Source organism: Alternaria metachromatica (assembly GCF_023757995.1).
Source record: "Alternaria metachromatica strain BMP 0045 chromosome Unknown scaffold_31, whole genome shotgun sequence".
NCBI classification, from domain to species: Eukaryota; Fungi; Ascomycota; class Dothideomycetes; order Pleosporales; family Pleosporaceae; genus Alternaria; species Alternaria metachromatica.
In genome coordinates this window covers 347,506-371,192 of record NW_026055522.1, presented here as the reverse complement: position 1 = coordinate 371,192, position 23,687 = coordinate 347,506, and the positions used below count along the sequence as shown (strand labels likewise).

Below are 23,687 nucleotides of genomic sequence, written 5' to 3'. Positions count from 1 at the left end.
AGTATATGCCTTTGTCGGTTTGGACGTACATGCTGTGATTGTGCATATCGAGATGAGTGGGAGAAGGTCGTGCTGAGCAGGGTGAGGGTGTTGAGGCGCCGCTGGTTGATGTGGGTGGTGTTAGCAGTGTGGGTGAGGGTGAGGGTGAGGGTGGAGATGGGGATGTGTACCTGGAAGTGGGTGTAGAAGGAGATCGAAGAGTAGAGGCTGGGCATGTTGTACCAGAAATACTAAGTATAACTGGGTTTGTATGGGCAGAGCCGTAGACGGAGAAGTACACATCCAGCGGCTTGGATTTTCTTTGAGTGGACATGACGTGACTTTTGATCTGGGTGGTAGAGTTACTGGACCTCGCAAGCATATGCGTGAGCTGTGTTGCGAAGAAACCCGAGTGATACGTTTGATATAGACTACTGAAACCACGAAAAGGGGTCTGAGGGTCCGCTGTGTGTTGGTCAAACACGGTTAGCTGACGATGCGGAAGAGTGAATGCGTAATGCTACTATCGTTTGAGTATGTTGACTAACCATGCGCGGATGCGTGTATGGGGAGTGAACCCCCTCTCCACACTTTCACCAGGATAACCAGAAAGATCTCAAGAAGCAACTACTGGGGGCTAAACTGGCTGAACTAGACTACCGAGTCACTGTCATAGCACAGACTGGATGCGAAATGGGTATCACTGCTAGGGTGATTTGGCTCATGGAGCAATACGTAGAATGCCTTTGCCTTGATACATAATATAAAGACAAACGTTAAGCTATGAGAGACTACAATGGCGATGTGCATGTATTGATTAAGATGCATTCTTCGTTACATCTATATTGTAACATCCCTTCTAGAGCGACACAAACTCAATATTCAACACCACATCCCACTTCATCCCTTCTGTCCTTCCACTCAAGGTGGACCCAACCAGCCTCCGCATTCATGACCTAGCCAGATTAGTCCTTTTTCCGCCGCGCGAATTAGTTCGGAAACTGACATTCGAGACAGTTGACGTTGGCTCCATCTGCGGTGGGCAGAGGTAAGGGGGCGTCGCAGTGCCAGCAGTGGCCGAAGGCACCAGGTTCGTTGTTGGAGTCTGCTTCGTCGTCGGAATCATCGTCGTCGTCAGAGACATAAGGGATGAGAAGGTCGGTTTCGGATTCGGAGGTCTGCTCGTGTTCGTATGAGGTGTTTGGTGCAGTGTTGGCGGACTGTTTGGTTGGAGGGTTGGTTTGGGCTGTCATTGGAGGTTGTGTTCGCTTGTGTATACGGGATGTTTGTTGGAGAAGACTGGAGATACGGGGTGGGCATGACGAGCCATGGTAAGGGTTAAGTATGCGGGCTCCGTGATGAACTCATGTATTCACAGTGGAGGCTTCGTGAAGCTGAAAGTCCAGCGAATAGCTGCACAGACACTTCACTGTCAACATACTCACCAGTCGCGTACGTAGCATTTCAGTCTGTTGAAGAAGCCCCTGCTGTGGTGAAGCCTGGCGCCACTTTGATTCCATGGACGAGCAGCGTCCATGAGTTGAAGACGAATAATCAAGAGTCTTCTAGGAGATCCATGCTGATGTTCTACAACGCTGTAGAGTACTCGCAGTGAAGCGCACAGTATGGGTTTACATGGTGAATGGACATATTCTATTTAGCAAATACCCTCCAAAACCTTCCTTCCACCACCACCCGAATTAGCACACACGAAGACAACTCGACCAAACGCCGACTACCAAAGACACATACACACATACAAGCAAACATCTACCACACCTACCGAACACCTGTACAACCCACGATGAACAATTACACTGAACCAAGGGGCAAGGCCAGCTCGGGCGCACCAGCGCAGTCATCGACAACATACCCCAAGGCAGAAGCCGGTGGAGTTGACCTGGCAAAATGCAAGAAGTGTGGTAAACCACTGGTATGCGCGAACTTGGGACGCCGCGGAGAGTTGCTGAACTGCAAAGTTTGCGGAGCGCTTGCGCCGTTTCCGTGATAGAAAGAGCAGATAGTCGGTGGTTACTTATGGGCGAGCATGGAGTAGTCTGTGGATGCCTGATATATGTATAATCACACTGTCATGGCCAGAGACTTCTGAACATTGTATGTAATTTGAGTGATTGCCTTTCTTCGTATGTTTATGAATCCCTCAGTTCCGCAACAGCAAAGTACCCTTTACTTTCCACCACGCCTCTGTCTTTGACAACAGCCGTGTATTTGACTACCCACTGCGGCTCTACATCGCCCTTAAGCCCATCTTGATTTCCTTCTCCTGCCAAAACACCGGACCCGTTCTCTCCCGAACCAAGTATTTGCCGTAGCGTGCCGCGCGGTAAGATGTTGGTGCAGTCATTGTGTGTCAGCAGCTCGATCTGCTGTTGCTTCGCATACAGTATCAACGGCTTGGGTACGACACAACAGTCCCTTACGTTGATCTGATTCACACTTGGTTTTATCTTGGTCTGTTCGAGGAACTTTGTCAAGCGCGCGACGCCGAATTCTGCGATTCCGAGTTTCGATACCAGACCCTCTGCGTGCAGTTTCTCGAGTGATCGCCATGTTGTCACCATGGTTTCTATGTCTTCTGGTGGTGCGCCGGCATCGGGACAGTCGCCAGCGGTGTTTTCGGTTGTGGATTGTGTTGCGGAAGGGGGCGAGGGAGGTTCGTCGTCATCGTCGAGATCGGAGTCTTCATCGTCGGCGTCGAAGGATACGCCGGGGAAGCTGACGATGAGGAGGTCTATCGAGGATGTGCCCAGCTCTTTCAGCACTAGTTCTATCGCTTCTCGCGTTTGTGCGCACCGTCTGTCGGTGGGTATGTTGGGAAGGTAGAACAGTTTGACTGTGATGTCGTAGGATTCTCGCGCTTCGGTGAGAGGTGAAGGCGTGTGCGTGGGTACGTATAGGGCGGAGTCGGTCTTGGTGGTCCATGTTGTGTAGTCGGGTTTTGAGGGCGTTGGAGAGGGTTGGTGGGCAGCGAAGTTTGCGCGCAGGGAGGAGGTGAGTTCAGTGTTTGATTTCTCGAAGAAGGGTCGTCTTATCACGGAAGGACCACCGGACATTGTATTTCTGGGTTGTTAGGTAAGGCATTTAAGGAGATGGAGAGACATACGACGTAGAAAGTACGAGCTTCATGATGGCAACCAGTCGTATTGCGCAATTATCACGCGAAATAGAACAGTTCTGACGAAAGAGCCTCCTATATTGTGTGATGGTGACTCTTCGGGGGTATCCGAGTTGCCGATGAAGGGTGAACGTTTGTCAGCGGGTGGGTCGTCTTAGGATAGCTGTCGCGTCGGATGTGCAGTAGCGCAGATATTTTGAATCGCAAGGCTTTAGGCAATGATTAGTAGGAATGGGCCAAGAGCAGAATTGCTTGCGCGCAAGTGTCTATTGTCCAAACCAGATGGTGATAGCGGGGATATGAGGGCGCATTGACGTCTCAAAGTCGCGGGGCTGGCCTGTGACCGCCGATCGCCGAACCTAACATCTTTCCCCATTGCGCCAGACACAAGCTACTGCCATCTTCTCCTCACACGACACCATGACGATCAAGTAAGACGACCCTTGACATATCACCTACACAGAGTGCAGTCACTAACAGCTCAGGTACCTCATTCTGCTGTCTCGGCAGGGCAAAGTGGTTGGTCCCTCACCCTAGAATCCCAAGTCCTCTGCTGAAGCTCGCAGCGCCTAGCCAAGTGGTTCACCACCCTCGCCCCCAAAGACAAGGCCAAGATTGTCAAAGACGTCTCGCAACTCGTCCTCGCCCGCCGCACCCGCATGTGCAACTTCCTAGAGTACAAAGGTCAGTGGGTCCGGCAGCGGTAAGAGCTTCGCTAGCTCACACGTTCTCCAGACACCAAGATCGTATATCGCCGATACGCCTCGCTCTTCTTCATCGCCGGCTGCGACTCGACCGACAATGAGCTGATCACGCTCGAAATCGTCCACCGCTACGTCGAGCAGATGGACAAGTACTACGGCAACGTCTGCGAGCTCGACATCATCTTCAACTTCCAAAAGGCCTACTTCATCCTGGACGAGCTACTGCTTGCTGGTGAGATGCAAGAGAGCAGCAAGAAGAACGTGCTACGGTGTATCGGACAGCAAGACAGCCTCGAAGATATGGAGGTGAGTGAGGTGTGATGACTTTCGGGTCTGTTTCGCCGCACGCACCCATAGCGCCAGCTGGCTGACACGCCCTGTCGTCAGGCTGAGGACGATATCGTTACCAAGATTATGTAAAAGTGTACGGAACGCACTGTCGCACCTCACCTTCTGGCCCTCCGTCACCGCCGTCCCAAGAGTTCCCACTGACCGCGCCTGATGGCTTCCAGAACGCGGATGAATTCAAAGGCCGACTTCGAGAGAGCGGCATCTTGTAGACCCGATCCGGCATCCGCATACGAACACACATTGTACGGCGTTATTGGAGTTTGGGGTAGGGCTACGGCACACAGTCGACTGTCACAGCACGGCTCATGCTAAACAACTTTCCAAGGGCAGGCGTCAAGAGCGAAACGATATCACACGGCGCAGGGGTTGGATCATCTGGAGAACGCACTACCTGCCATCCTGCCTTGTAGAGCGGATGGCGGTAGCTGTACTCTATCTACTACAATTCATACACCTCGGACTGGCGGGCTTGCTCGACACAGCTAGGTTTGACACAAGCGGTTCAAGGGCTCGAACGTGATCACACATCATGATATCGAGACTTCACCCTGATAGACTTGACAACTCTCTCTCCCTTTTTCTTTTTCCTTATGCTGGTACACTTACCTTATTCATCTAGCTACAGGTCTCCACACCGCCGAGACACTGCGCACCTGCACTTCGTGACAGCAATTGGTTCGGATCAGCGTTTGGTCCTTCATCCAGAACCTTGACATGCATTCATCAAATGATACGTTGCCGAATTCACGTGGATTCATCTCCAGGCATCTTCTATCCTTCACGTGCTCGACCATCAGATGACATGCCCCGCGTACCAGACACACTCGGCATGGCCGCATACAACTAACATCAACGCTCAACACCAGTCGCCTACCCATCCACTCTTATCGGCAGCTGTTGTTGGTTGAGAGGCAGGTTGCGCATCGACCAATCAGGAAGGACGACCCGACACACATGCCGCTGTTAGCTCGGCGACACCGCCAAGCTGACCTTCTCCGCAATCGCGACCACGTCGTTACAGCGACACCGACATCTCACACCACTACCACGCCCAAGCCATACATATGTCCACTGCCTGCTAGACGATCGTCTGGCCGAACGACAGTACCCTCTCCTCTCCGCAGCCAGCCTAGAGTCGTGTTTACTTGTTGTATCGGTTCGCGCAGGCTACCCCATCCCGACCACCGCCACACCCACGCCCAGCAGCCACGGCGCGCTGAATCATACCGTATCTCGAAGATTTCGGATCATACGCGATATATTCTATAATAGGCACTCAGCCCAAGCGAGTCCACATCAAGCGCAATGAAGGTAAGTGCTCGATGCGATAAGGCCAGAGTGACGACATAGCTGACCCGGTGGCACCGTAGTACCTCGATTTGTGCGCCCTCCACGAGGTCAACCTCGCCCTCAACTTCGATACACAAGACACAGCAATCATCGGCGGATGCGATCTCTGGACGATTAAAGCAGCGGGAAGCGACAAGAAGCTGTACAAGCGCATCGAGAGGACGCTCGAGGAGCGGCACAAGGACCTGCTATCAGCGGTCGCGGGGCTGTCCGAGCAGTCTGCAGCTCAGTTCGCAGACCAACTCGACATCTCCCGAGACACGCCGTTCGGATCCTTCAGCGAAGCAGCAAACCGTCACACCTTCGCATACCTCATCGCGACGCTCAATGCCACACACATCGATTACGACTTCGCGAACACGCTGAACCCTGATGAGTTCCGTCGCGAGACCATCCACAGCTTCATGCACAAGATCGACACTACAATGTACTATCTCCGTCCGCAAGTGTACTCCGCCGGACTACCAGCGGGCGCCGTCACACCACTTGGCTCACCGATATGGAGTCCGCGGAGTTGGCACCTGCTCGATACGGAGATGGACATGTCGAGCTGTGAATACTATGCATGGGAGCCGTCAGATGACCCCTTCGCTGATGACGGTGCGATTTGGAGTCACCACTTCTTCCTGTACAACAAGGAGCGGAAGCGAGTTGCTTACTTCTATCTCCGAGGGATATCGGCTTTGTCGAACTCACCAAGCGTCGCCATGTCGCTTATGTCGAAATTCAAAGCATCAAAATACGAGTCCAGTGCGAATGCGGGCAGTAGGAAGCGCGCGGAATACTGGCTCGGCGATCGTGCTAGGAAGGGACTTGAGGCATATGGAGACAGTGATGAGCTCGACAACATGGTCATCGATCACCCCGGAGATGTCGTCGACGCAGAACAACAGCGCTACCTGCCTGCCAGAGACATGAGCATGGACGCCGATTACTACGAGAGCGATGACGACAGCGACGTTGAGTCACTGGTCGACCGAGAGAGGGCCGTGAGTAAGATACGGACGATGAGCGAGGGCATCATTGAGAGGATGGAGCTTTGAGCTCTCTGCATCTTCTTCGCACGCCATCCCCGCTAACAGCCCCCACGTCTAGGTCTGCTACTTGATGGCACTCAACATGCCAGGTAGCTGGTTACGAACTAATTTTCTTTACGTGTTTTACATGCGGCATTTGAGGCGTTCTGTGGAGTTTGCTACCTGTTTTTACAGTTGTCTGGCATCTCTTCACCGGCTCGTGAGAAGACGACCCTGACTGACACAAGGCGTTACGGTCGGTGGGAGCGACGCGTTCTAACGTCCTTGTTGCATATCGTCTGAGCCTCGAGATACCCCTGTTTGTTTGTTCTTGTGTTTTTCGAGCGTTTTCGTCTGCTTCTGTATGCGTAATCGATAGATCGGTGGTGATGAGAGGATGAGATGTGTTACGTGAGACGTGTGACAATTCTACGATATATTGTACATTCCATTACTCCATGATTGTGTGCTCTTACTAACCGAAATTTCTCTCCTCCACGCCATACAAAAAGAGTGTCCGTTTCTCCGCCTCAAGCGGAGTCGCTATCCGTCCCCAAGCAAACGTCTGGTCCATCTTGCCCTTCCTTCCTACGAAAGCCTTACGACCCATCAGACGTCGCCCCACCACCCCAAGGGCACTGAAAGTAGCAATCCATCTGCCTCTTAGACTCCTGAGCCGTACCACTATCAAACTCATTACACAACGGCCCAGCCCTTGGGTCCCAGCCCCCAACCTTACAATACGCCGGCGCACTCTCATCGTTATCCTTGTTCGTCGCCCACGACTGCCCGCCAAGGGTGAATTGGATGTAATCCTTCTGGTTCTCCGGCGTTACCTCGAGCGTGTTTTCTAGCTTGCTCTTCATCATGAGTGGGTTTCCGGCTCCGGCGACGGTCCGGTCGACGTAGCCGATTTGGGCGCCGGAAACGTCCCACATGGTTATTTCGACGCTGAGGTTTTCGTCGTGCGAGTCGCAGGTTTCGTACTCGTTGACGTGGATGTGGCATTGGCCCGGTTGGTCGGCGTAGGGGGCTACGGGTTCCGGTTCGGGTGTTGGTGTTGGTGTGGGCGTGGGCGTGGGAGTTGGTGATGGTGCGACATACTGAGGGTCCTTGAAGTCCTTGTCTGGACATTTATCGGACCAGTATTGCTCCTAGAGGTCTTCCTTAGCATGGGTATGTTGCGTCGATAGAAAGCGAGACTTACTGCAGCATTGAACGCGTAATTCTGGGCATTCGATTGCTTCTCTTCGTCGTCCAGCTTGAAGCAATCGTACGAAGTTTGAGCGTGATCCTCCATCAGGCCAATCCTGTCATCCGTCACAAAGTCGTAGTGCGTGAACTCGTGTAGCATCGCGAAAGGCAGCGTCCGAGCCGTGAAAGTGATCCAGTCTCGCTTGAAGTCTGCGCATTGAACATCCGAGTTTTGCTTCATAGCAATGCCTTTGGGGCATATGTGAAACTTTCCAGTCGGGGCATCTGTGTAGGCAAACCAGCCGTCTTTGACACAATGGTCGCCAAAGTCCTTACGGTCTAGAACCATCTTCTTTATGGTTTTTGTGGCCGTGTTTGCCGTGTTGTCATACATGTTTGTCATGGTGTTTTGGATGGCTTTGGTGTCCTCTGCGTCTTGCTTGCCGAAGAAGCGTTTGAAGTGCACGTTATCGGGTGCTCCTTGGACTGCAGTAACGCCTGCTTTGGCTAGGTCTGCCTAGATAGTCAAGACGTCTTAGCAATACGCTCATTGTGGATTGAAGACAAGAGCTGAAAGAGCCGTGTGACAGATGACGTACCCATTGTTTGAACGCTTCGTGTATCTTCTGTCCGTCTTTCTTTTGATCTTCGTCCTCGGGATCCCAGCCCAGCCACTGGAATTCGTTGGTGAGTGCGTCGCCGTAAGGGTAAGACACCGGGTCTTCCCGTTTTACAGCGTGTACTTTCCTAGAAGATATCAGTTCTGCATGGCCACCAGATATGGTAGAATTGTGACTGACCCATCGATAGGCTTAGCAGAGCTAAGCCGACTGATTGAAAGCACTGTGGCAAGGAGGCTCAGATTGAGATACATGCTCGTGGTGTCAGGCGGTAGTCAAGCTTGGTAGAAGTCGGTCGGTTGTATGATTGAAATCTCATTGTCCAGAGCATCAGTGCTTTATACACATCCATTGGGGCTATTTTGACTTGGGAATATCACAATTCAACAACATGCGACCTTCATAGACCCCAGAGTACGCCTGAGTGAACGGTATAACACCGCCTTACCTCAGAACTTTGGGGCAGTTGCTGGAGTCTCGGGCTTTCCGAGTACGTGAATAGGGCCTTGAAACATGGCTATGACGATTTATCGAGACATTTGCCGTGGGGCTGTAGAATATGATGGATGGAGAGACGGAGGAACGGATAATACAACGTCATGTCGATGTGTCTGGTGCCTCTCCTGGGGCTAAGTGGCTATGGCGTGGAGAGCGCACAGGGCGTCTTCAAACTCGAATCCACAGCAGTCGTTCGGTACAGAAAGACGTCATTGTTTCATCCCGATCACAAAGAAACATGGTGTTTAAGGCAGAAGGATCTGTGGCCTCGTTTGTATAAGGAGCTGGCATCGTCTTGGGGTGGCTTATCTCTCGACTGACCAGGTAGCCTCAAAACTCAGCTCAACATAATCCTCGGGACATAAGCAGCACTGAAACACCAGTAAGTGTATAGCTATAACTACAGTATGGCGCGTACCTAGGTAGTCAGGTGACAGTTCACGATGGCTGTGTCGTCACCACGCCCCATGAGCATCTCGATTGTGCCTTAGGCCCTCGAGAATGCTTGGTCAGGGGGCGAAATGCAAAGTATTACTATGCATGTTCGGGGCGACGGACGAGAACAAGGCCTGGGGCGGTTTGGTGACACCCGGGGGCCAACCTGAGATTAGCGCCGTTGACGTCACACTATCAGCTGGGTATGGTTAGACAGAACCACCGACACATCACTCTTTATACTCGTCGCCGCTACACCGGCAAACTGAGAACTCTGACAGCTAGGAATCAATACTGCGATTCTTACCATGGCTCCTTCGATAACGTTCACACTCTACACCAGTGCATTCTGCTACATTGACTGCAGCGATACGTTCGACATCAGCCTTGTACGCAATGTCGACTACCACTCAAAATTCACCATCGACACCAAAAACACCATCTTTGATCCTGAGGCGGCCTTTGCAAAAGGCTTGTTCGAAATTGTCGACGCAGAGACGGGTGAAAGTGTGGACCATGTGCCTTCCAAAACCGCTACTCAAGGCATTGAACGACGACTTCTTATACTAGACCCCGAAAAGCTCGACAGCTATACCATGTGGTCGACTCGTCCAGGCACTACCGTGTCGAATCCCATGCCCTATTCCTTCGATCCGTCCTCGTTCGTAGCGGGGAAAACGTATACCATCCGTCTCCGGTCTCATGGTATCATGACGTGGTACGCTGGTGAGCATCATGACCCATCCCATTTACCCGAGCCGGAGACGGAAAGCACACCGCAACCATCTCCACCACTGCCTAGCTACACCTTCAAAGCCCTTGCCACAGTTCCCAAGCCACCACCTATCCGCCCAACCATCCTGACCTCTACCGACACGATATCCGTCTCAGGCAACCCACCATGCACCATCACCCTCGCCTGGCACCTGGATCGCACCCGCACCGAAATCGCAAACACAAAAGGCATCGCCGTCCTACGATCTATCCCCCACGGCCGCAACAAAGCCAGCGTCGAACTCCGGGACCTCAAAACCGGAAAGAAGCGCGGCCCAACGAAAGGCTACAGTCCGCCAGACGCAGACGTAGAAGGCGAAACAGACCCTTTCCCGCCCAACGAGACTGAAGTCCTGGTTTTCGAGAACAGCGAGACTGTGCATGAGAGGAGCTATACGCTGATTTCAGATCCCGAGGAAGCGGGAATTTGGGGGTCGGATACGAGGTTGTTGAAGGTGGGAGAGGAGTATGGGAGGTATGGGGTTGGTGTGCTTAAAGGGGATTGGGCTTGGGTGAGCAGGGAAGAGGTTGGGGAGGAGGTTTGGGGGGATCAGGAGAGGTTGAGGGGGGAGTTGGAGAAGGTGCCGATGAGGAAGTGGAGGGCGGATGAGGTCAAGGTTGTTGGGATTGCTGAGTAAATGGGCGATGGGCGATGAGCGATGGACTGTCGCGTTTGAGGTAAATGAGTTTCAAAAAGTCAGCTGTTGTTGGTATGCATGTTCATAGTATAGATGACGAATTATCACATGCGTTGGAGGACCGTGCCAAAGAGGTAGCCTTGAAAAGTTATGAGACGGGCCTTCGACACTGTCCGCAGCTGACCGATCCTTCTGACTCCATGAGAGCCACTATAGCCGTTTTTGGTGCTCAGGGAAAGAGAAGACATGGCCGTGTGTAGTGCTATTTTTAGAAACCTTGAGGATGAAGGAGACTTGGTCAGCATAACTGATTTTGACATGCGCTTTGTGGTCTTTTATACTCCTCAAACTCTTCAGACAAGCGTCGGACCGTGAGACATACACATGACGCACCGTGACGGAGTTTACATCGCCGGCCTAGAAGGCGAAATTGACGACTGAAGCCGTGGCATACAGTTGCTTCCGACATAGAATTGTTTCGACGGTATTTTTGGAGAAAGGAGCGGGAAGCCAACCATCCTCGTGGCGGAGTACAGTACTCTCATTTCGATCATGTGCTTCCTTTCATGTGGTTTGGAGGCAGCAACAGCATGTGCTTGTAAGGTACAGTTTTCGATTCGAGCAAAAGAAGCAGACATTGAAAGGGCAAATGAACTTTTAATTGCAACGCCAGACCCATAAACATCTTTGTGGTCATTTTTGTTGGTATTATAAAGTAAGTGAAGATAGAGAAACATCCAGCCCCAAGATTTGGATTTTATACAGCAGCCACCAAGCCTCGGTACTCATCGAAATGGCAATTCGAATTTTGAGAAATTTTGACTTCGCCAACTCGGCAGAACCCAACCATTGCGTAAAGCCGCGCACGTTTCGGCAGGCCCACAACATCACAGAAGGTCTTGTAGTTTTCTGATGCAGCGGAAAGACATGAAAAGGCGCCGCACTTGTTTTTTTCTTTGGGGTAGGGTTGGCAAGAAAGGTACATGTTTCGTATTAAGAAGTTGTGGAAGCTCGGAAGAGCTAGGACATAGGCGCCGTTTTCGTAGTTTTGGAACATGACTGCTTGATGGTGTCTATTTTCGAAAAGTAGTTACACAAAGGTGGAAAGAAGTAAGAGCTTGCAGACCTTGGACTTTATAGACGAGAGAGTACTAAGTGGCGGAAAAGTTATGCGACCAAAGAGCGGTAGTTTCGATCTTTTCGACAAAGCAAGTTATACGGGGATAAGCTTCGCGTTTTGGTAAATTGCAGGAGAAAGTGTGTAATAAAACATCCAGAGAGAGTCGATCGTAGACGTCTTAAATACCCCATTGTCTAATAGCGGCGCAACGGTCAAAACACATGCAAAATTTCGTAGAGCGTCTTTATTTCGCGTACAACACATAGTGTCCGACAGATAGGCTTTTTGCAGCTAGCTCCGAAGGCGAGAAGAGACATCGTTCTTTTCGGTAGCAGTTTTCGGAAAAGGGAAAAGTAGAGTCGATGGTTTAATGTAGCGACGTGTGGAAACATAGTTGCAGCGATGACGGGTTTAAGTAAGTTGCACCGGAAGACGGAACAAAACATGACGAAAGCGATGTGCGATTTTGGTGCCAGAAACCCTAGAGCTATTCGTCTAATCGAGTGCAGTTTTAGGAACGGAGAAGCAGTCGTTATCGAAACATTTTTGGTCTCTTTTTGGTCTTAAGCGGAGGAAGTGTTGAAGAAGGAGTATAGGACAACACGGCGCTTATATAGTAGATTCGAGGCTTTAGGCCAGGAAATCTATCGAAATGACGGGCGAACATTTTGCAGGCAGCGCAACGCACATGCACAACTTTAAAGTTGCTTTTTGCGACATAAACCAACTCTTTTCACTTTTTAGTTATGCTAGCGCAAAGGAGAAAGATTATGTAGACTATGAAGAATTCTTTTTCTTGTTTCGCGAGGCAGAGACAGCCATAAGAGGTTGCTCAAGAGATTTTGGAGAAGAGCAGAGCAAGCCCACATGATGAATGTTAGGCATTCTTTTGGTGTAAAACCCTTTTAGGTAGGTAGGGAGTAGAACAACAGAAGTAGGAAGCCGGGAAGAAGGCGGTTTATATATGACTACCACGCCAAGGCATCCAGGAAAGCATGTAGTAGATCTTCCAAGTTTTGGAGATGCATTGCACTTGCTGGTGCCGAATTTGTAAAGTAACTCGGAGGCGAGACAGAGACATGGCAACCTAATAGTGCTGGTTTTGGAGGAAAGCTGTCTCGCTGCTAACTTTTTGTGTACTGTCTCTTTTCAGAAGCAACCACATGTATGATATGTAACGTGGTTTTTGGAAATAAAAGTGGGATGTGTGATAGAGAAGAGGAAGAGTACAAGCCGAGGGGAAGAATTTATACTCTCTTCTGGTGATGAACTCGTTGATGCACCGCCAGCGCGCCGCCAGACACATCGTTCCTGCTAGTGTTCATTTCTGGACCTGCTCCACACCACGATAGTACCGCATGTCTCTTCTATGTCTTTTCTTCGACATATTCGAGCAAGCTCATGTACCTGCTCGACCCAGTCCCAGAACATCACAGCATAGCCCACTCTTTTCTTTTAATCTCGAAGCAAAGCAGCAGCCCGCGCATTCTAAGGACAATGCACTGTTTTGAGTGCCGGAGCAGAAAAGCCATAAACTATTGACGTTTAGCTTTGGGAAGAAAGGGCAGAGCAGAACCATGTGTACATTTTGCTAACTTTTGGTAAATGAAGAAGTAGAGTGGTGTACAAGAGACAAGTCCAGAAAGCGGAGACTTTATACAGCTTAATCGCCTCGAAAGCATGGAGTGAAGTCTTGCTGCCTCCCACCGCACATCATTGACTAAGTTGCGACGTTCGGAAAAGAGACACGCTCATATGCTTTGAAGTTGCGATTTTCGGAAGGAGACAGACCCATACAGTCTCTTTGCCTCTGTTTTGGTAAAAAGAATTGGAGTTGTGTAGATAAGAAGACAGCAACTCCAGCATGAGGAAGGTGGCTTTTATATTCCTGTTCTTAGTCTTCTCGCACCGCATAGTGTTTCGATAAAGTCCGCAGAGTCCGACGGAGAAAGACATTTTGTCCATGCTTTGGGTTTTGGAAACGCACCGCACAGTCATGAAATGTTTGGAGTAGATATTTGGAGAAGACGCAGAGCCATGTGGTTGCCGACTGAGTATTTTTGGAAGTACAACGTAGAAGTGTGGTTTCAGGCGCGATTCTCATGGCGTCTGCACCGGTTTTTTTTCGGTACGCGCGAGGAGGAATTGGAATCATGACAGAGCGTATGCTGCGTTTTGAATCGGAGTTTTATGAGGGCGGATGCCAGATGTGTTTTAGTAGTAATATAGCTCGGAAGAAAGAGGCACACATTTCTGCTCTGATCTGGCGTTTTGGAACAAAAGCGGAAACATGGCACTCTAGGTGCGGGCATTTTGAAAAAGCGCGGTGAGCTCGTGAATGTATAAAGGAAGCAGGAGATCACACCGTCGACATGATTTTATATGCAGCCCAGCAGGTCAGAGCGCCGTGCGGACACCCAAACTTTCCCGTAAGTCAACATCACAACACTAAGCGGATAACCATCTCAACCACATTGACAAAAAAGAAACGTAGATTTTTCAATGTGTTTGTATTTCCTGATATATACTGAGATACTTGAAACAAAGAGAACAACAAGAAAAAAAACATGAGACGCCAGGCCGACAATAAAGCCAACCAACTCCCATCACAAAAGCGTTTCAAAGCCAATGCTACTTGGAAAGGAAGAACCAAATCTATCCCAATAACGTTGCCCGCGCTGGGTCGTTGCATTACATTGAAGAAACACACGCAGCTCTACTGGCAGACTCTTACAAGATGAGAGCACCGCCGAAGAGCGAAGAGGCGAGGACAACGGCACCGCAGACGAGGGGAGCGAAGCTGAACTCGGGGCGGATGGAAGCGGCGGCACCCTCAGAGCCGGAGGGGCTGCTGCCACCGGTAGCAGTGGGGACCTTGCCGCCGGAGGTAACAGCACCGGAGCCGGCAGGAGCGAGGTTCTCGTCGGAAGAACCAGCCTGCTGGGAGCCAGAGCCAGAGAGACCAGGGCCGTCACCAGCACCCTTCTTCATGAGGTCGAGGGCACCGGAGGGGACAGCGGGGAGCTCGTCGCTCTTCATGGTGACGTCCCAGGTCTTGGACTGGTCGGGGCAGGTGGCGGGCTGGCCGTCCTTCTTGTAGCCGCCGTCGCCGCTGGGGTTCTTGGTGGCGGAGAAAGCGTCCTTGAGGGCGGTGAAGTCAGCGAGCTCCTTGACAGAGTCGCCGTTGATCTCGACGAGACCGTAGTTAGAGTCTTCCTGGGAGTATTCGTAGACGAGACCACCGGAGTAGACGCCGGTCATGTCGGTGCTGTAGAGCGACTTGACCTCCTCGAACTTTCGGGTTCCCTTGTTGCAACCGTACTCGGAGAGGCTGGAAATGTTAGCTAGTAGCCATGTAGTATGAAGGTGTGAAACTTACAAGATGGGGATGCTGTAGTTGGCAAACTTCTTGACCTTCTGGTCCCAACCAGAGGTGGTGTAGGAGGACGGGTCGCACCATGAGTAGTCGTTGAAACCGAAGAAGTCGCTGCGGGCGGCATCGTCACCGCAGTTCATGTAGTCGGCCATCTCGTAGCGGTTGCTCTCTACGTCAGCGGCGGAGTAACCGACGGGGATCTTGCGAAGACCGCGGGCGTTCATGTAAGACTTGATGTCACGGGTGACAGCCTTGACGTAGGGAGCGCAGTTGGTGGTCTTGTCGTCGTTGATGACCTCGTTGGCAGAGAAGAACAACAGTGTGTTGTCGTACTTTGCGAACATCTCGACGGTAGCGAAGATGCTCTGGAGGTAGACCTTGTTGTACGACTTCTGGGGCTCGGCGCGGTTGATGGAGTACTTGGGGGTGTTGAGGTCGAGGGCGAGGTAGATACCGGCATCGGCGAGGAGACCCATGCAGGCGTCGTGGTTGGCGCTGTTGTCGACAGTGTAGATGCGGACGGTGTTGATGCCGAGCTCCTTGAACTTCTCAATGTCGCGCTTGCAGCCAGCCTCGTCGGCGATGGGGTCCTTTGCGTCGGAGGCGCCACCGGGCTGGTAGTCGACACCGCGGATGTAGAAACGCTCGTTGCCAGCAAAGAAAGCTGGGAATGTTAGTACAGGCTTGTGTCTGTGATGGTAAGTTTACGTACCATTTCCCTTGACAGTGACGGGGGTAATGTTGGCCCGCTTCTGGGTGGCCGCGGGGGTTGCAGCAGCGGAGGCCGCAAGGACGGCGGCAATGGCAAAGGTCTTCATGATGGTCGTGTGGGTGTTGATGATAATTACAGTTGAGCGATTGTTATAGCGACTGGTGGGCCGAAGTAAACAAGTAAAATACTTATAAATTCGAAGTAAAGAGCAACTCCCGTGAAACGAGTGTTAGAAGTTGCGATTAGAATAAAGGTGTAAGTAGCAAGAAGCACTTGGAGTCGTGAGATTGAAGAAGGAAGGATTCAACGGGGAGCGCAGCAGGTTAAGCAGTCGACTGCGAGGGAGGCGACGCGTCCAATTCCCTAGTGGACTGCGCCTTCCGCTTGTGATAGGCTGCAACCCCGGTGGGGATCGGTCCTGGCTGGGAGACAAGCATGCAAGCAGCGCCAACCCCTGAACAAGCCGCACCAAGCCCACCTCCAAGCAGCCGCCAACGCGCATGAGCCCACCATCAAGCCTAGCTAAGCAGACTGGCTCGCCGTGGCGATCATGCTTGGACCGACGGCAGTGAAGCGCGCTGAAACACGCGTCCGCCGTCAATCATTCACTGTTTTCTGTTGCGCAGACGCTGGCGATCGGTATCAAACGTCTCAACGCATGTCGCTGCCCATGTCGCGCAGGCGTGATGCCGAAATGACGGCCCACGGCTAAGATTGGATAGACGACGTCATGTGGAGGCATCGTGGGCTGCTGTTGCATCCATGGATCGCATGGCTGGCTGGTCGCTGGTCGCTTCCGAAACGGCGACACTGCCAACGCTGTGCAGTGAAACGAGGTAGTCGGTCCGCGCCTGGCACTGTCTTGACATCACGAGCCTTGGATTCTAGTGAGGCATTTCATTGGCAACTCATCGGCTAATCATCAGCCTCCGTATCTCAAATGCTGGGAGGCGGTTTTCTGGCAGGCTAGTTTGCCGTCGTATTATTAGAGCCCTGGCCAGCCTTCTCAACACAACATGTCCAGCCATCGCATGCGGAATCGAGTTCAAGAGCACGCCCTCTCCCCAAACGGATCCCCCGCTGCCTTGCCGCAGCTCTATCGATCATACCTGCGCCAGCCGGTCCAGAATCCCATTAGCGGTCGAGACTTTCATGTTGGGAACGTAGTCTTTGTTTTACGGGCATTTTGCCATCATACCACCAGCGCTAAGGACTATTCCTTGCCGACTTCCGTTCGCAAAGGCGCTCGTGTTTCTGGAACCGCCTCGTACCTCACGAACGGGTGTGCTAAAAGTAGACTTTATCTTGCATTGTGTTTACATCTCGATAGAACCACGCGCATACCTTCAGATACAACCAAGAAAAAACCTCCTTTGTATACACATTCGTCACTGCGGAGTGCAGCCCGGATCATTACTAATAATAAGAAAGCAACGAGAAGTCATCCACTTCTCTATACAGAAACATGGTCTCAACATGATATCGCATCCTACTCTTTTCACACCGCCATATGGTCATTACATCCTCTATTTGTCCTTCTTCAATCCAAAGTATAATCCAAGTGCCAGCGCGATAACGGCCAGAATCAGGATGACGGTCAAGAGGATCCACCACTTGAGCCTGCGCGCGCGCCTGGCCGACTTGATGCCTTCGTCCAGCTGCTTGTTCGCATTCTCGGTATCGTCTTTGACTTGTACAGTTTGCTCCTCGGTCCGTTGAATGATGGGTTCTTGGTAGACGACCTGCTCGTTGAGCTGGGTGAAGAGGAGGGCAAGCTCGCCCATGGTCTTCTCGATGCGCTGGATGTCGTTGTGGCGGGCGCGGACGGCGCCAAGGACGCTCGAGGCTTGGCCGCTACGGTTAGACTTGAGCTGCGGGTTGTTAGTGACGTAGGTCTTGTTTCGTGCGATCCGTGTCTGCTTACAGCTTGTGTGAAGATGCCCTCGTCACCCAGATCCGAGTTGGCAATCTCGTTGACCTCGGCATCCGTCGCATCCGGGTTGATGATGCGGTACTGGCGCCCGACAGCCTCGCGATACCTCATGGAGTAGTCTGCCTCCTCTTTCTGGAAGGCCTCGAGCTGTGTCTTGAACGTCCTCTTCAGCGCCTCCACCTGCGTCCTCTTGGTTCGGTCGTTGGGGTCGCGCACGGCATCCCTCTCGAGGAACTTGATCTCGTCCTTGATTTGGGTGTTCCGGATCTGCGTGGCGGTTACGATGCTCTCGAGCTCGGCGGTGGAGCGGTTGTCGGGCGACGATAGCATGCGCTGGTGGACGCTTGCAATGGCTTGGATGTCGGAAGTGAGCTGGCCGATGCGCGACTTTGCGCCTTCGATGCGCGCGAAGAAGTCCTCGCGGCTGAGGGGCTGCGGTCCTGGCGCCTCCATGCCGGGGTTTCCAGTCGGCTCGCCGTACGCAGGCATGTTGTTCATCGGCACGTCGGTATGGGGTACGTTGGGTGGTTGTTGGTTTGCGCCGGGTTGCGAATACTGCGAGGGCTGCGAGTAGTTGGAGTCGCCATGACGTTGGAGGGGCGCCGGCGGGCTGAGCTGCTGGGCCTGGCCGTCATACTGTTTCGTCGCGTCAGTCTTTGAGTTCAGGCGGCGCGGTCGCGACTGCTTACTCCTCCGTCATAGGGGTTGGCTGAGCCGTAGCCGGTGCCGCCATATGGGTTTGATTGCGCGCCGTATCCTGCCTCGGCCTGGCCATACGGGTTGCCGCCGTATTGCTGATAGTTTTGCGACATGTTTGGTGTTGGCTGGGATGGATTGGCAGCGTTGGAGCGATGGTTTCGGAATGCCGCAGTGGAGCTTGAGATGAGCCGCGGAAGCTACGGAATCTTGCGCTGACCGACGGACGTGAGCGCGCGGCGTTTAGTCCAGCAATTGTTCCGCACGACAAGACTAGTCTTGGTAAAATGAACAGCGGATGCTGGGTCGCAGGGACTGGCAGTGCTCAAAATCGATTAATTGAACCTTGCCGTGGCCTTGTTTTGATGTGGGCTGCGAGGGAAATTAAATGAAGGGACCCTGTTGAATCAGCGAGCTCTGAGCCGCGAAGACGCACGTCACCAATCGCACAAGAACGGGCAAGGCACGCCCTTAGTCATCGCTAGTGACGATCGCCCGGGCGTAGCGTGCAGTCCCGTGCGAGGCGCAGCACCACCGTCTCCATCATCACGACAAGGCAGCATCGTTTTGGGGAACCTCATTGTACACTCTCGTCTTTTCAATACTGTGTGTTGTTCGCGCGATTGACCTGGAGTAGAAGTACAAGGCCTGCAGCGTACTCAGGTCTGGATCTTGTCGCCCACGGTAATAACCCGAAAGAGGTAGTGTCCGATGCGATATCGATCCCGCCCTGCCGCCATCTTTGACTGGCTACGTTCAGAGACAGACAACCGTGCAACCCGGAGAGCATGACTGCGCCCACAGCTCTACTACAATACCAGCACCTACAACATAGGTCATCGTCCTGAGGCACCCACTCGCAAGCACCACCCTTGTTGGCCAATATGGGATCTCGCCCGGCGTAACTCCTGGTGTAGACTGGGAACTATACAGGTTAGAGCTACATTTGTACACGGCGAAGCACATCAGTGTCGATTCGTGACCAATACGTTTTCTACCACCTTATACAAGGGAAAAGCGGAACACCCTGGAGCCCACGTTAACGTCAGGCACCCTGCTTTGCATGTTTGTATCTTGATGTAGGCTCTAGGGTGCTACCCAGATAGTTACTCTAACACCACACGATCGGGTGTATACACAGTAGATAATACAAAGTCTGTCGCGGGAGCAAGTACAAAAGAAAGGAAACAAGCAGAAAGAGCCATCCCAAGGATTGAGCCAGGTTACAGGATTGTCTAATAAAAAAGTATCGATGAGCGGATGCACCACCTTCTCTATATGCTAGATAGACTCAAGTAGCGCTTCTAGATGCAAGAGCAGTTAATTCTTGTCTTGGAAGAGCTTGCGAATAACAGGGTTCTTTCTACAAGGTGCATTGTAAGGAGAAATTAACTAGATGCAGCTATAAGCTCTTATCTAGTTCGTATTCTTGGCAATGCTCCTCTCCTCTTTAAGTATGCACAAGACTTAAGCGACTTAGCTCGCGGCATAATTGAGAAGTTCCCTCAAGACACCATGAGAGGCCTACGTCAACGTTACGCCCCCCAGCGTATCAATATTTGACTGATCAATATGGTGCTGGGATGAGCGCTGTTCGTCGAAAGCCGCCTGCGTCGAGGGCAATGCCAGAGGAGCCGGCTGGTCTTCACCAGGCTGACCATTTCCATCCTGCCGATTTCCATCCTGACAACCCAAGGTGCCCGATCCTCGATCGCCGCCTCCTCGTCCTTCTCCCCGCCCTTGCCCTTGTGCCTGCGTGACTCCCATAGTGTTAGGGTTTTCCGTCCGGCTGTAATGCGGTCTGCGCCGTGCGGTCAAGAAAGGCACATCCTCGAACGGCCTATGGCGATTCTGTAAACTCACGATGAAAAAGCCTGCGAAGGTCTCGTAGCCGCTCTGAACTATCCAAGTACGCAAAGGAGCGTGCCATTTAGTTAGCTGGCCAGGGCAATCAAGCAGGCAGTGATGGAAATCTCCGCACCAGCTACAGGGGAAATGTTCTCGGTTTGCATATAGGCGTTGTTGAAGGACGTCCCATGGAGCTTTGGGATTAGTAGATGAGATTTGATTGTATCGGGCTGACTTACTTTGCTGTCCTGACCTGGCTGCTCTAGAGGGTAACGTAGGTTGCCCGTGGGTGTTAGGATGGTTAACCGTTTCTGGAGAGAATGGGTACCCCGGGGCGTTGTTTTGATAGTACATTCCGTTGGTATCCTGGATAGGAATAGGGGCATACGAGTACAGGCCTTGCTGGTTCATATTGAGATTTGGTGTGTATGCCATTGTTGGATAGACGGGGCAATCACCACTATTCCAAGTTCCAGAACCGTAATGGCCGTTTGGAGCGGTAGAGCGTCCACCTCTTTGGCTAAAAGAAGCGCCATTACCACCGCGGAAGTTGCTTCCTCGTCGTACAGGGCAATTAGCGCAGTCTTTTCCCGCATGAGTAGAGTTAGGGCAGCCCACACAAAGTAGCTCACAATCCTGCTGATAGTGCGGGCCAGCGCAGTTGAAACACCAAACCATCGTTGCTGAGATTAGACTGAGGAGGTACCTCGAGCGGGTCAAATATTGAGATTATCCTACTCACCAAGCGAGAATTAATACCGGGGCCTGTGAAAGTCTTTATATCCTTCTCTTGACATCTTGCAAACTTACATCGTATTTGCTTTACCGTGCTTTCCACCAGCAATCCAGCTTGGCTAAAATCCATCCCTTGTCATAGTAGTAATCAAATCCAGCTGTGCAGATACGACAGGCCTTGATAGAAGTAGCAAGCATTGGGCATTGACGGTCATGGTATGCGCCAACCTCCTTGCTGCTTACGTCAAGCTGCTCCGCGGCAAGCAGCATAGCTTTACGCGTTTGTAGGTTTCGCACGATGTCTCCATTGAAGCTAGATATCTGAAAAAGAGAGACATCGCGTATTAGGCGATGTGGAGGTTAATGATGAGCGTGGTGTAGGTGGGACGGGAAGAGAGATGGAGGGACGCGTCTTGGGGGGATAAGAAGCTAGTGACATATTGAGTTAGTGCGTTGCCTCATTGGGTGGTTACCAAGTATAGAGCAACGTCGATGCAAGTTGCCATTCGCAATTTAGATTCTCGATTGCCAAAGAAAAGATATATTCTCTGCTTCCGAGACCGTGCTGCGCAAGAAACAGAATATTGCCGCTGAGATGTGATCGACAGTCCCCACGCCTAAGAACCAGTCTCTCTTTCGCACCTCATGTCTCAAGTCCCAAAGACATCCAGCACCAAACCCCTCATCTAATCCCCCTCAGTCATCCCTCTGATTCGGCCAAGGCCTCCTCTCCTTCTTCGCCCCCGCCAACAGATGCGCAAACTCCGGCGCCACAAACCCCCTATTAGCATTCCCCCCACCGCCAACCGGCATCGGCACCGAATACTTACTCACGCCCCCATCACCCCTATAACTGATATGCTGGCCATACGCATCCACTGTCGGCCTGCCCATCGGCCCATTAAACATGGGTCGGTTATGGTTGACCTTCATGTCCCTGGCGCGCAGTAGACCAGCCTTCCTCTTCTCAACTTCTTCCGCCTCAGCGATCTTCTGGAGACGGGCTTCTTCGCTTTTCCGTGCATCTTCTGCGTCGCGGTGGATGGGGCCGCCGATTATGCCGTGGCGGGTGAGGGGGTGCGAGATCGAAGGGAGGAGAGAGGTGCCGCGGATGTAGGTGTCGGATATGTCGCCGAGGACTTCGAGGCCGGAGGTTGTGCCTGTGTACATGGCTGGTGCTTGGGGTAGGCGGCCTAGAGAAGTTAGTACGTGTTTCATGTCTTCTTGTAAGTGGAAGCTACTTGCCCATTGGCATGCCCATTTTTGGTTTTCCGTACCAGAAGGGCTCAATGTTAAGGATTTGGGCGCGTGCTTTTTGGAGGGTCTTGTCGTCGAAACGTTCCTCCCAGGAGAGGAGAGTAAGGTCGCGGAAAGCGTGGCGGAATGAGCGCATGGCGGTAGCGAAGTCACTGCCGCGAGGGCATAGCTCGCCGTTGTACGGAGCCTCTGGTGTTAGGGCTTGCTTGGTGATGATAGAAAGCAGACGGTTTGCTTCGGGGTGCTGAGTAATTTCGTCGCTGCTAAGAGGTATTTGTTGCTTCACATCTCCTTTCTCATTCTCTTCTTTCTCCGCTGCCGGCAAAGTCTTAGCAGGCTTGTACTGTACAAGCGCCCAGTACACATGCGGCTTTGTATGACTCTGCAATAGCGCAATGTGGTACTGTAAGACGTGCGAGGTCAGTATGTGTCTCGAAAGCATTTCGTACGGTCAGAGCTTACATTTGCAGAACTAAGGGAAGGATTGTCCTGGCGTACAAGAACGATCTTGTACTCGAAGCCGTCCGTATCTTGATAGTAGTGATAATCCTCTTTCCAGTGAGAAATCTTAGCCTGTTGGACTTTCTTGGAGGTGGAAGAGGGCCTGCACCTCTTGAGAGGTGTCTGGACAAGAGCGACAGGCTTTGGAGATTGGCTGGCCGGGCTTGGAGTGTCATCCATGACTTCAATAGAGTTCTTTGCCTGGCCCTCACAAGCTCCAGCTCCAGCTCCCTCAGCCAATGCAGCTGCTCTTTCTGCCCTCCTACGTAAGAGGTCTTCTTTTGCAGAAACAAAAGGGATGGGCGCAACAGCTGGGGCAGACGTGGCAAAGAAGAAACTTTTGCTCTTCCTCGGCTTTCTCGCAACAACGGGAGATGTCTTCAACGTACCTGATCCAGTCAACCCTTCGATGTTCTCACAGCCTTTCCTGAACTTACTGCCATCCGCCAGAGTACCAATCCTCTTCAGCTCTTTCTTCTTCCTCCTCTCTTTCATAAGTACTTCCCACGTGTACTTCCTAGTGCCCAACTTCTTCTTCGCTTGCAACGAGTCGTCGAACCAGTCATAGCTGACTACGTGGATGTTGAGGTCAGTGGCTTGTTGTACAGCGTCGGCGGGTTTCTTGTATGCTTCTTTGCTGGCGATGAGGTGGGTGACGCTCTTGCTGATCTTCGCAGAGTATTTGCCGCCGTTTCGCTCGATCCAGGCTTTGATCTGTTTAGCATCATGGGGATGGGTACCAACAACGGCAATAGTAAGCTTGTCCAACACACCCATTGTAGCGGCGCGGTGGTTAAACTGTAGAGTGTAGGAG

General features: G+C 52.0%; 9 protein-coding genes across 9 annotated transcripts; 2 read left to right on the top strand and 7 right to left on the bottom strand.

Moving 5' to 3' along the window:
* Nucleotides 1-968: 968 nt before the first annotated feature.
* Nucleotides 969-1,232, bottom strand: J4E83_009342 (uncharacterized protein; the record flags this gene model as incomplete). The annotated part of the gene is made up of 1 exon (XM_049336231.1): nucleotides 969-1,232. The coding sequence occupies one exon, from the start codon at nucleotides 1,230-1,232 to the stop codon at nucleotides 969-971; it is 264 nt and encodes an 87-aa protein (XP_049184795.1).
* Nucleotides 1,233-2,129: 897 nt separating this feature from the next.
* Nucleotides 2,130-3,126, bottom strand: J4E83_009341 (uncharacterized protein; the record flags this gene model as incomplete). Its single annotated transcript, XM_049336230.1, has 2 exons — nucleotides 2,130-3,060; nucleotides 3,104-3,126. 2 exons carry the CDS (start codon nucleotides 3,124-3,126, stop codon nucleotides 2,130-2,132), a joined length of 954 nt encoding a protein of 317 aa, XP_049184794.1.
* A 409-nt stretch (nucleotides 3,127-3,535) lies between these two features.
* Nucleotides 3,536-6,563, top strand: J4E83_009340 (uncharacterized protein; the record flags this gene model as incomplete). Its single annotated transcript, XM_049336229.1, has 5 exons — nucleotides 3,536-3,546; nucleotides 3,601-3,634; nucleotides 3,682-3,799; nucleotides 3,851-4,125; nucleotides 5,541-6,563. The coding sequence occupies 5 exons, from the start codon at nucleotides 3,536-3,538 to the stop codon at nucleotides 6,561-6,563; spliced, it is 1,461 nt and encodes a 486-aa protein (XP_049184793.1).
* Nucleotides 6,564-7,199: 636 nt separating this feature from the next.
* On the bottom strand, nucleotides 7,200-8,604 carry J4E83_009339 (uncharacterized protein; the record flags this gene model as incomplete). The annotated part of the gene is made up of 5 exons (XM_049336228.1): nucleotides 7,200-7,220; nucleotides 7,271-7,690; nucleotides 7,744-8,247; nucleotides 8,330-8,477; nucleotides 8,531-8,604. 5 exons carry the CDS (start codon nucleotides 8,602-8,604, stop codon nucleotides 7,200-7,202), a joined length of 1,167 nt encoding a protein of 388 aa, XP_049184792.1.
* A 987-nt stretch (nucleotides 8,605-9,591) lies between these two features.
* Nucleotides 9,592-10,695, top strand: J4E83_009338 (uncharacterized protein; the record flags this gene model as incomplete). The annotated part of the gene is made up of 1 exon (XM_049336227.1): nucleotides 9,592-10,695. One exon carries the CDS (start codon nucleotides 9,592-9,594, stop codon nucleotides 10,693-10,695), a length of 1,104 nt encoding a protein of 367 aa, XP_049184791.1.
* A 3,850-nt stretch (nucleotides 10,696-14,545) lies between these two features.
* On the bottom strand, nucleotides 14,546-16,009 carry GEL1_2 (beta-glucanosyltransferase; the record flags this gene model as incomplete). Its single annotated transcript, XM_049336226.1, has 3 exons — nucleotides 14,546-15,146; nucleotides 15,195-15,855; nucleotides 15,904-16,009. 3 exons carry the CDS (start codon nucleotides 16,007-16,009, stop codon nucleotides 14,546-14,548), a joined length of 1,368 nt encoding a protein of 455 aa, XP_049184790.1.
* A 1,420-nt stretch (nucleotides 16,010-17,429) lies between these two features.
* Nucleotides 17,430-18,648, bottom strand: J4E83_009336 (uncharacterized protein; the record flags this gene model as incomplete). Its single annotated transcript, XM_049336225.1, has 3 exons — nucleotides 17,430-17,774; nucleotides 17,828-18,472; nucleotides 18,526-18,648. 3 exons carry the CDS (start codon nucleotides 18,646-18,648, stop codon nucleotides 17,430-17,432), a joined length of 1,113 nt encoding a protein of 370 aa, XP_049184789.1.
* A 3,163-nt stretch (nucleotides 18,649-21,811) lies between these two features.
* Nucleotides 21,812-22,285, bottom strand: J4E83_009335 (uncharacterized protein; the record flags this gene model as incomplete). Its single annotated transcript, XM_049336224.1, has 2 exons — nucleotides 21,812-21,896; nucleotides 21,987-22,285. The coding sequence occupies 2 exons, from the start codon at nucleotides 22,283-22,285 to the stop codon at nucleotides 21,812-21,814; spliced, it is 384 nt and encodes a 127-aa protein (XP_049184788.1).
* A 67-nt stretch (nucleotides 22,286-22,352) lies between these two features.
* J4E83_009334 (uncharacterized protein) lies at nucleotides 22,353-23,650 on the bottom strand (the record flags this gene model as incomplete). Its single annotated transcript, XM_049336223.1, has 2 exons — nucleotides 22,353-22,775; nucleotides 22,835-23,650. The coding sequence occupies 2 exons, from the start codon at nucleotides 23,648-23,650 to the stop codon at nucleotides 22,353-22,355; spliced, it is 1,239 nt and encodes a 412-aa protein (XP_049184787.1).
* Nucleotides 23,651-23,687: the final 37 nt, after the last annotated feature.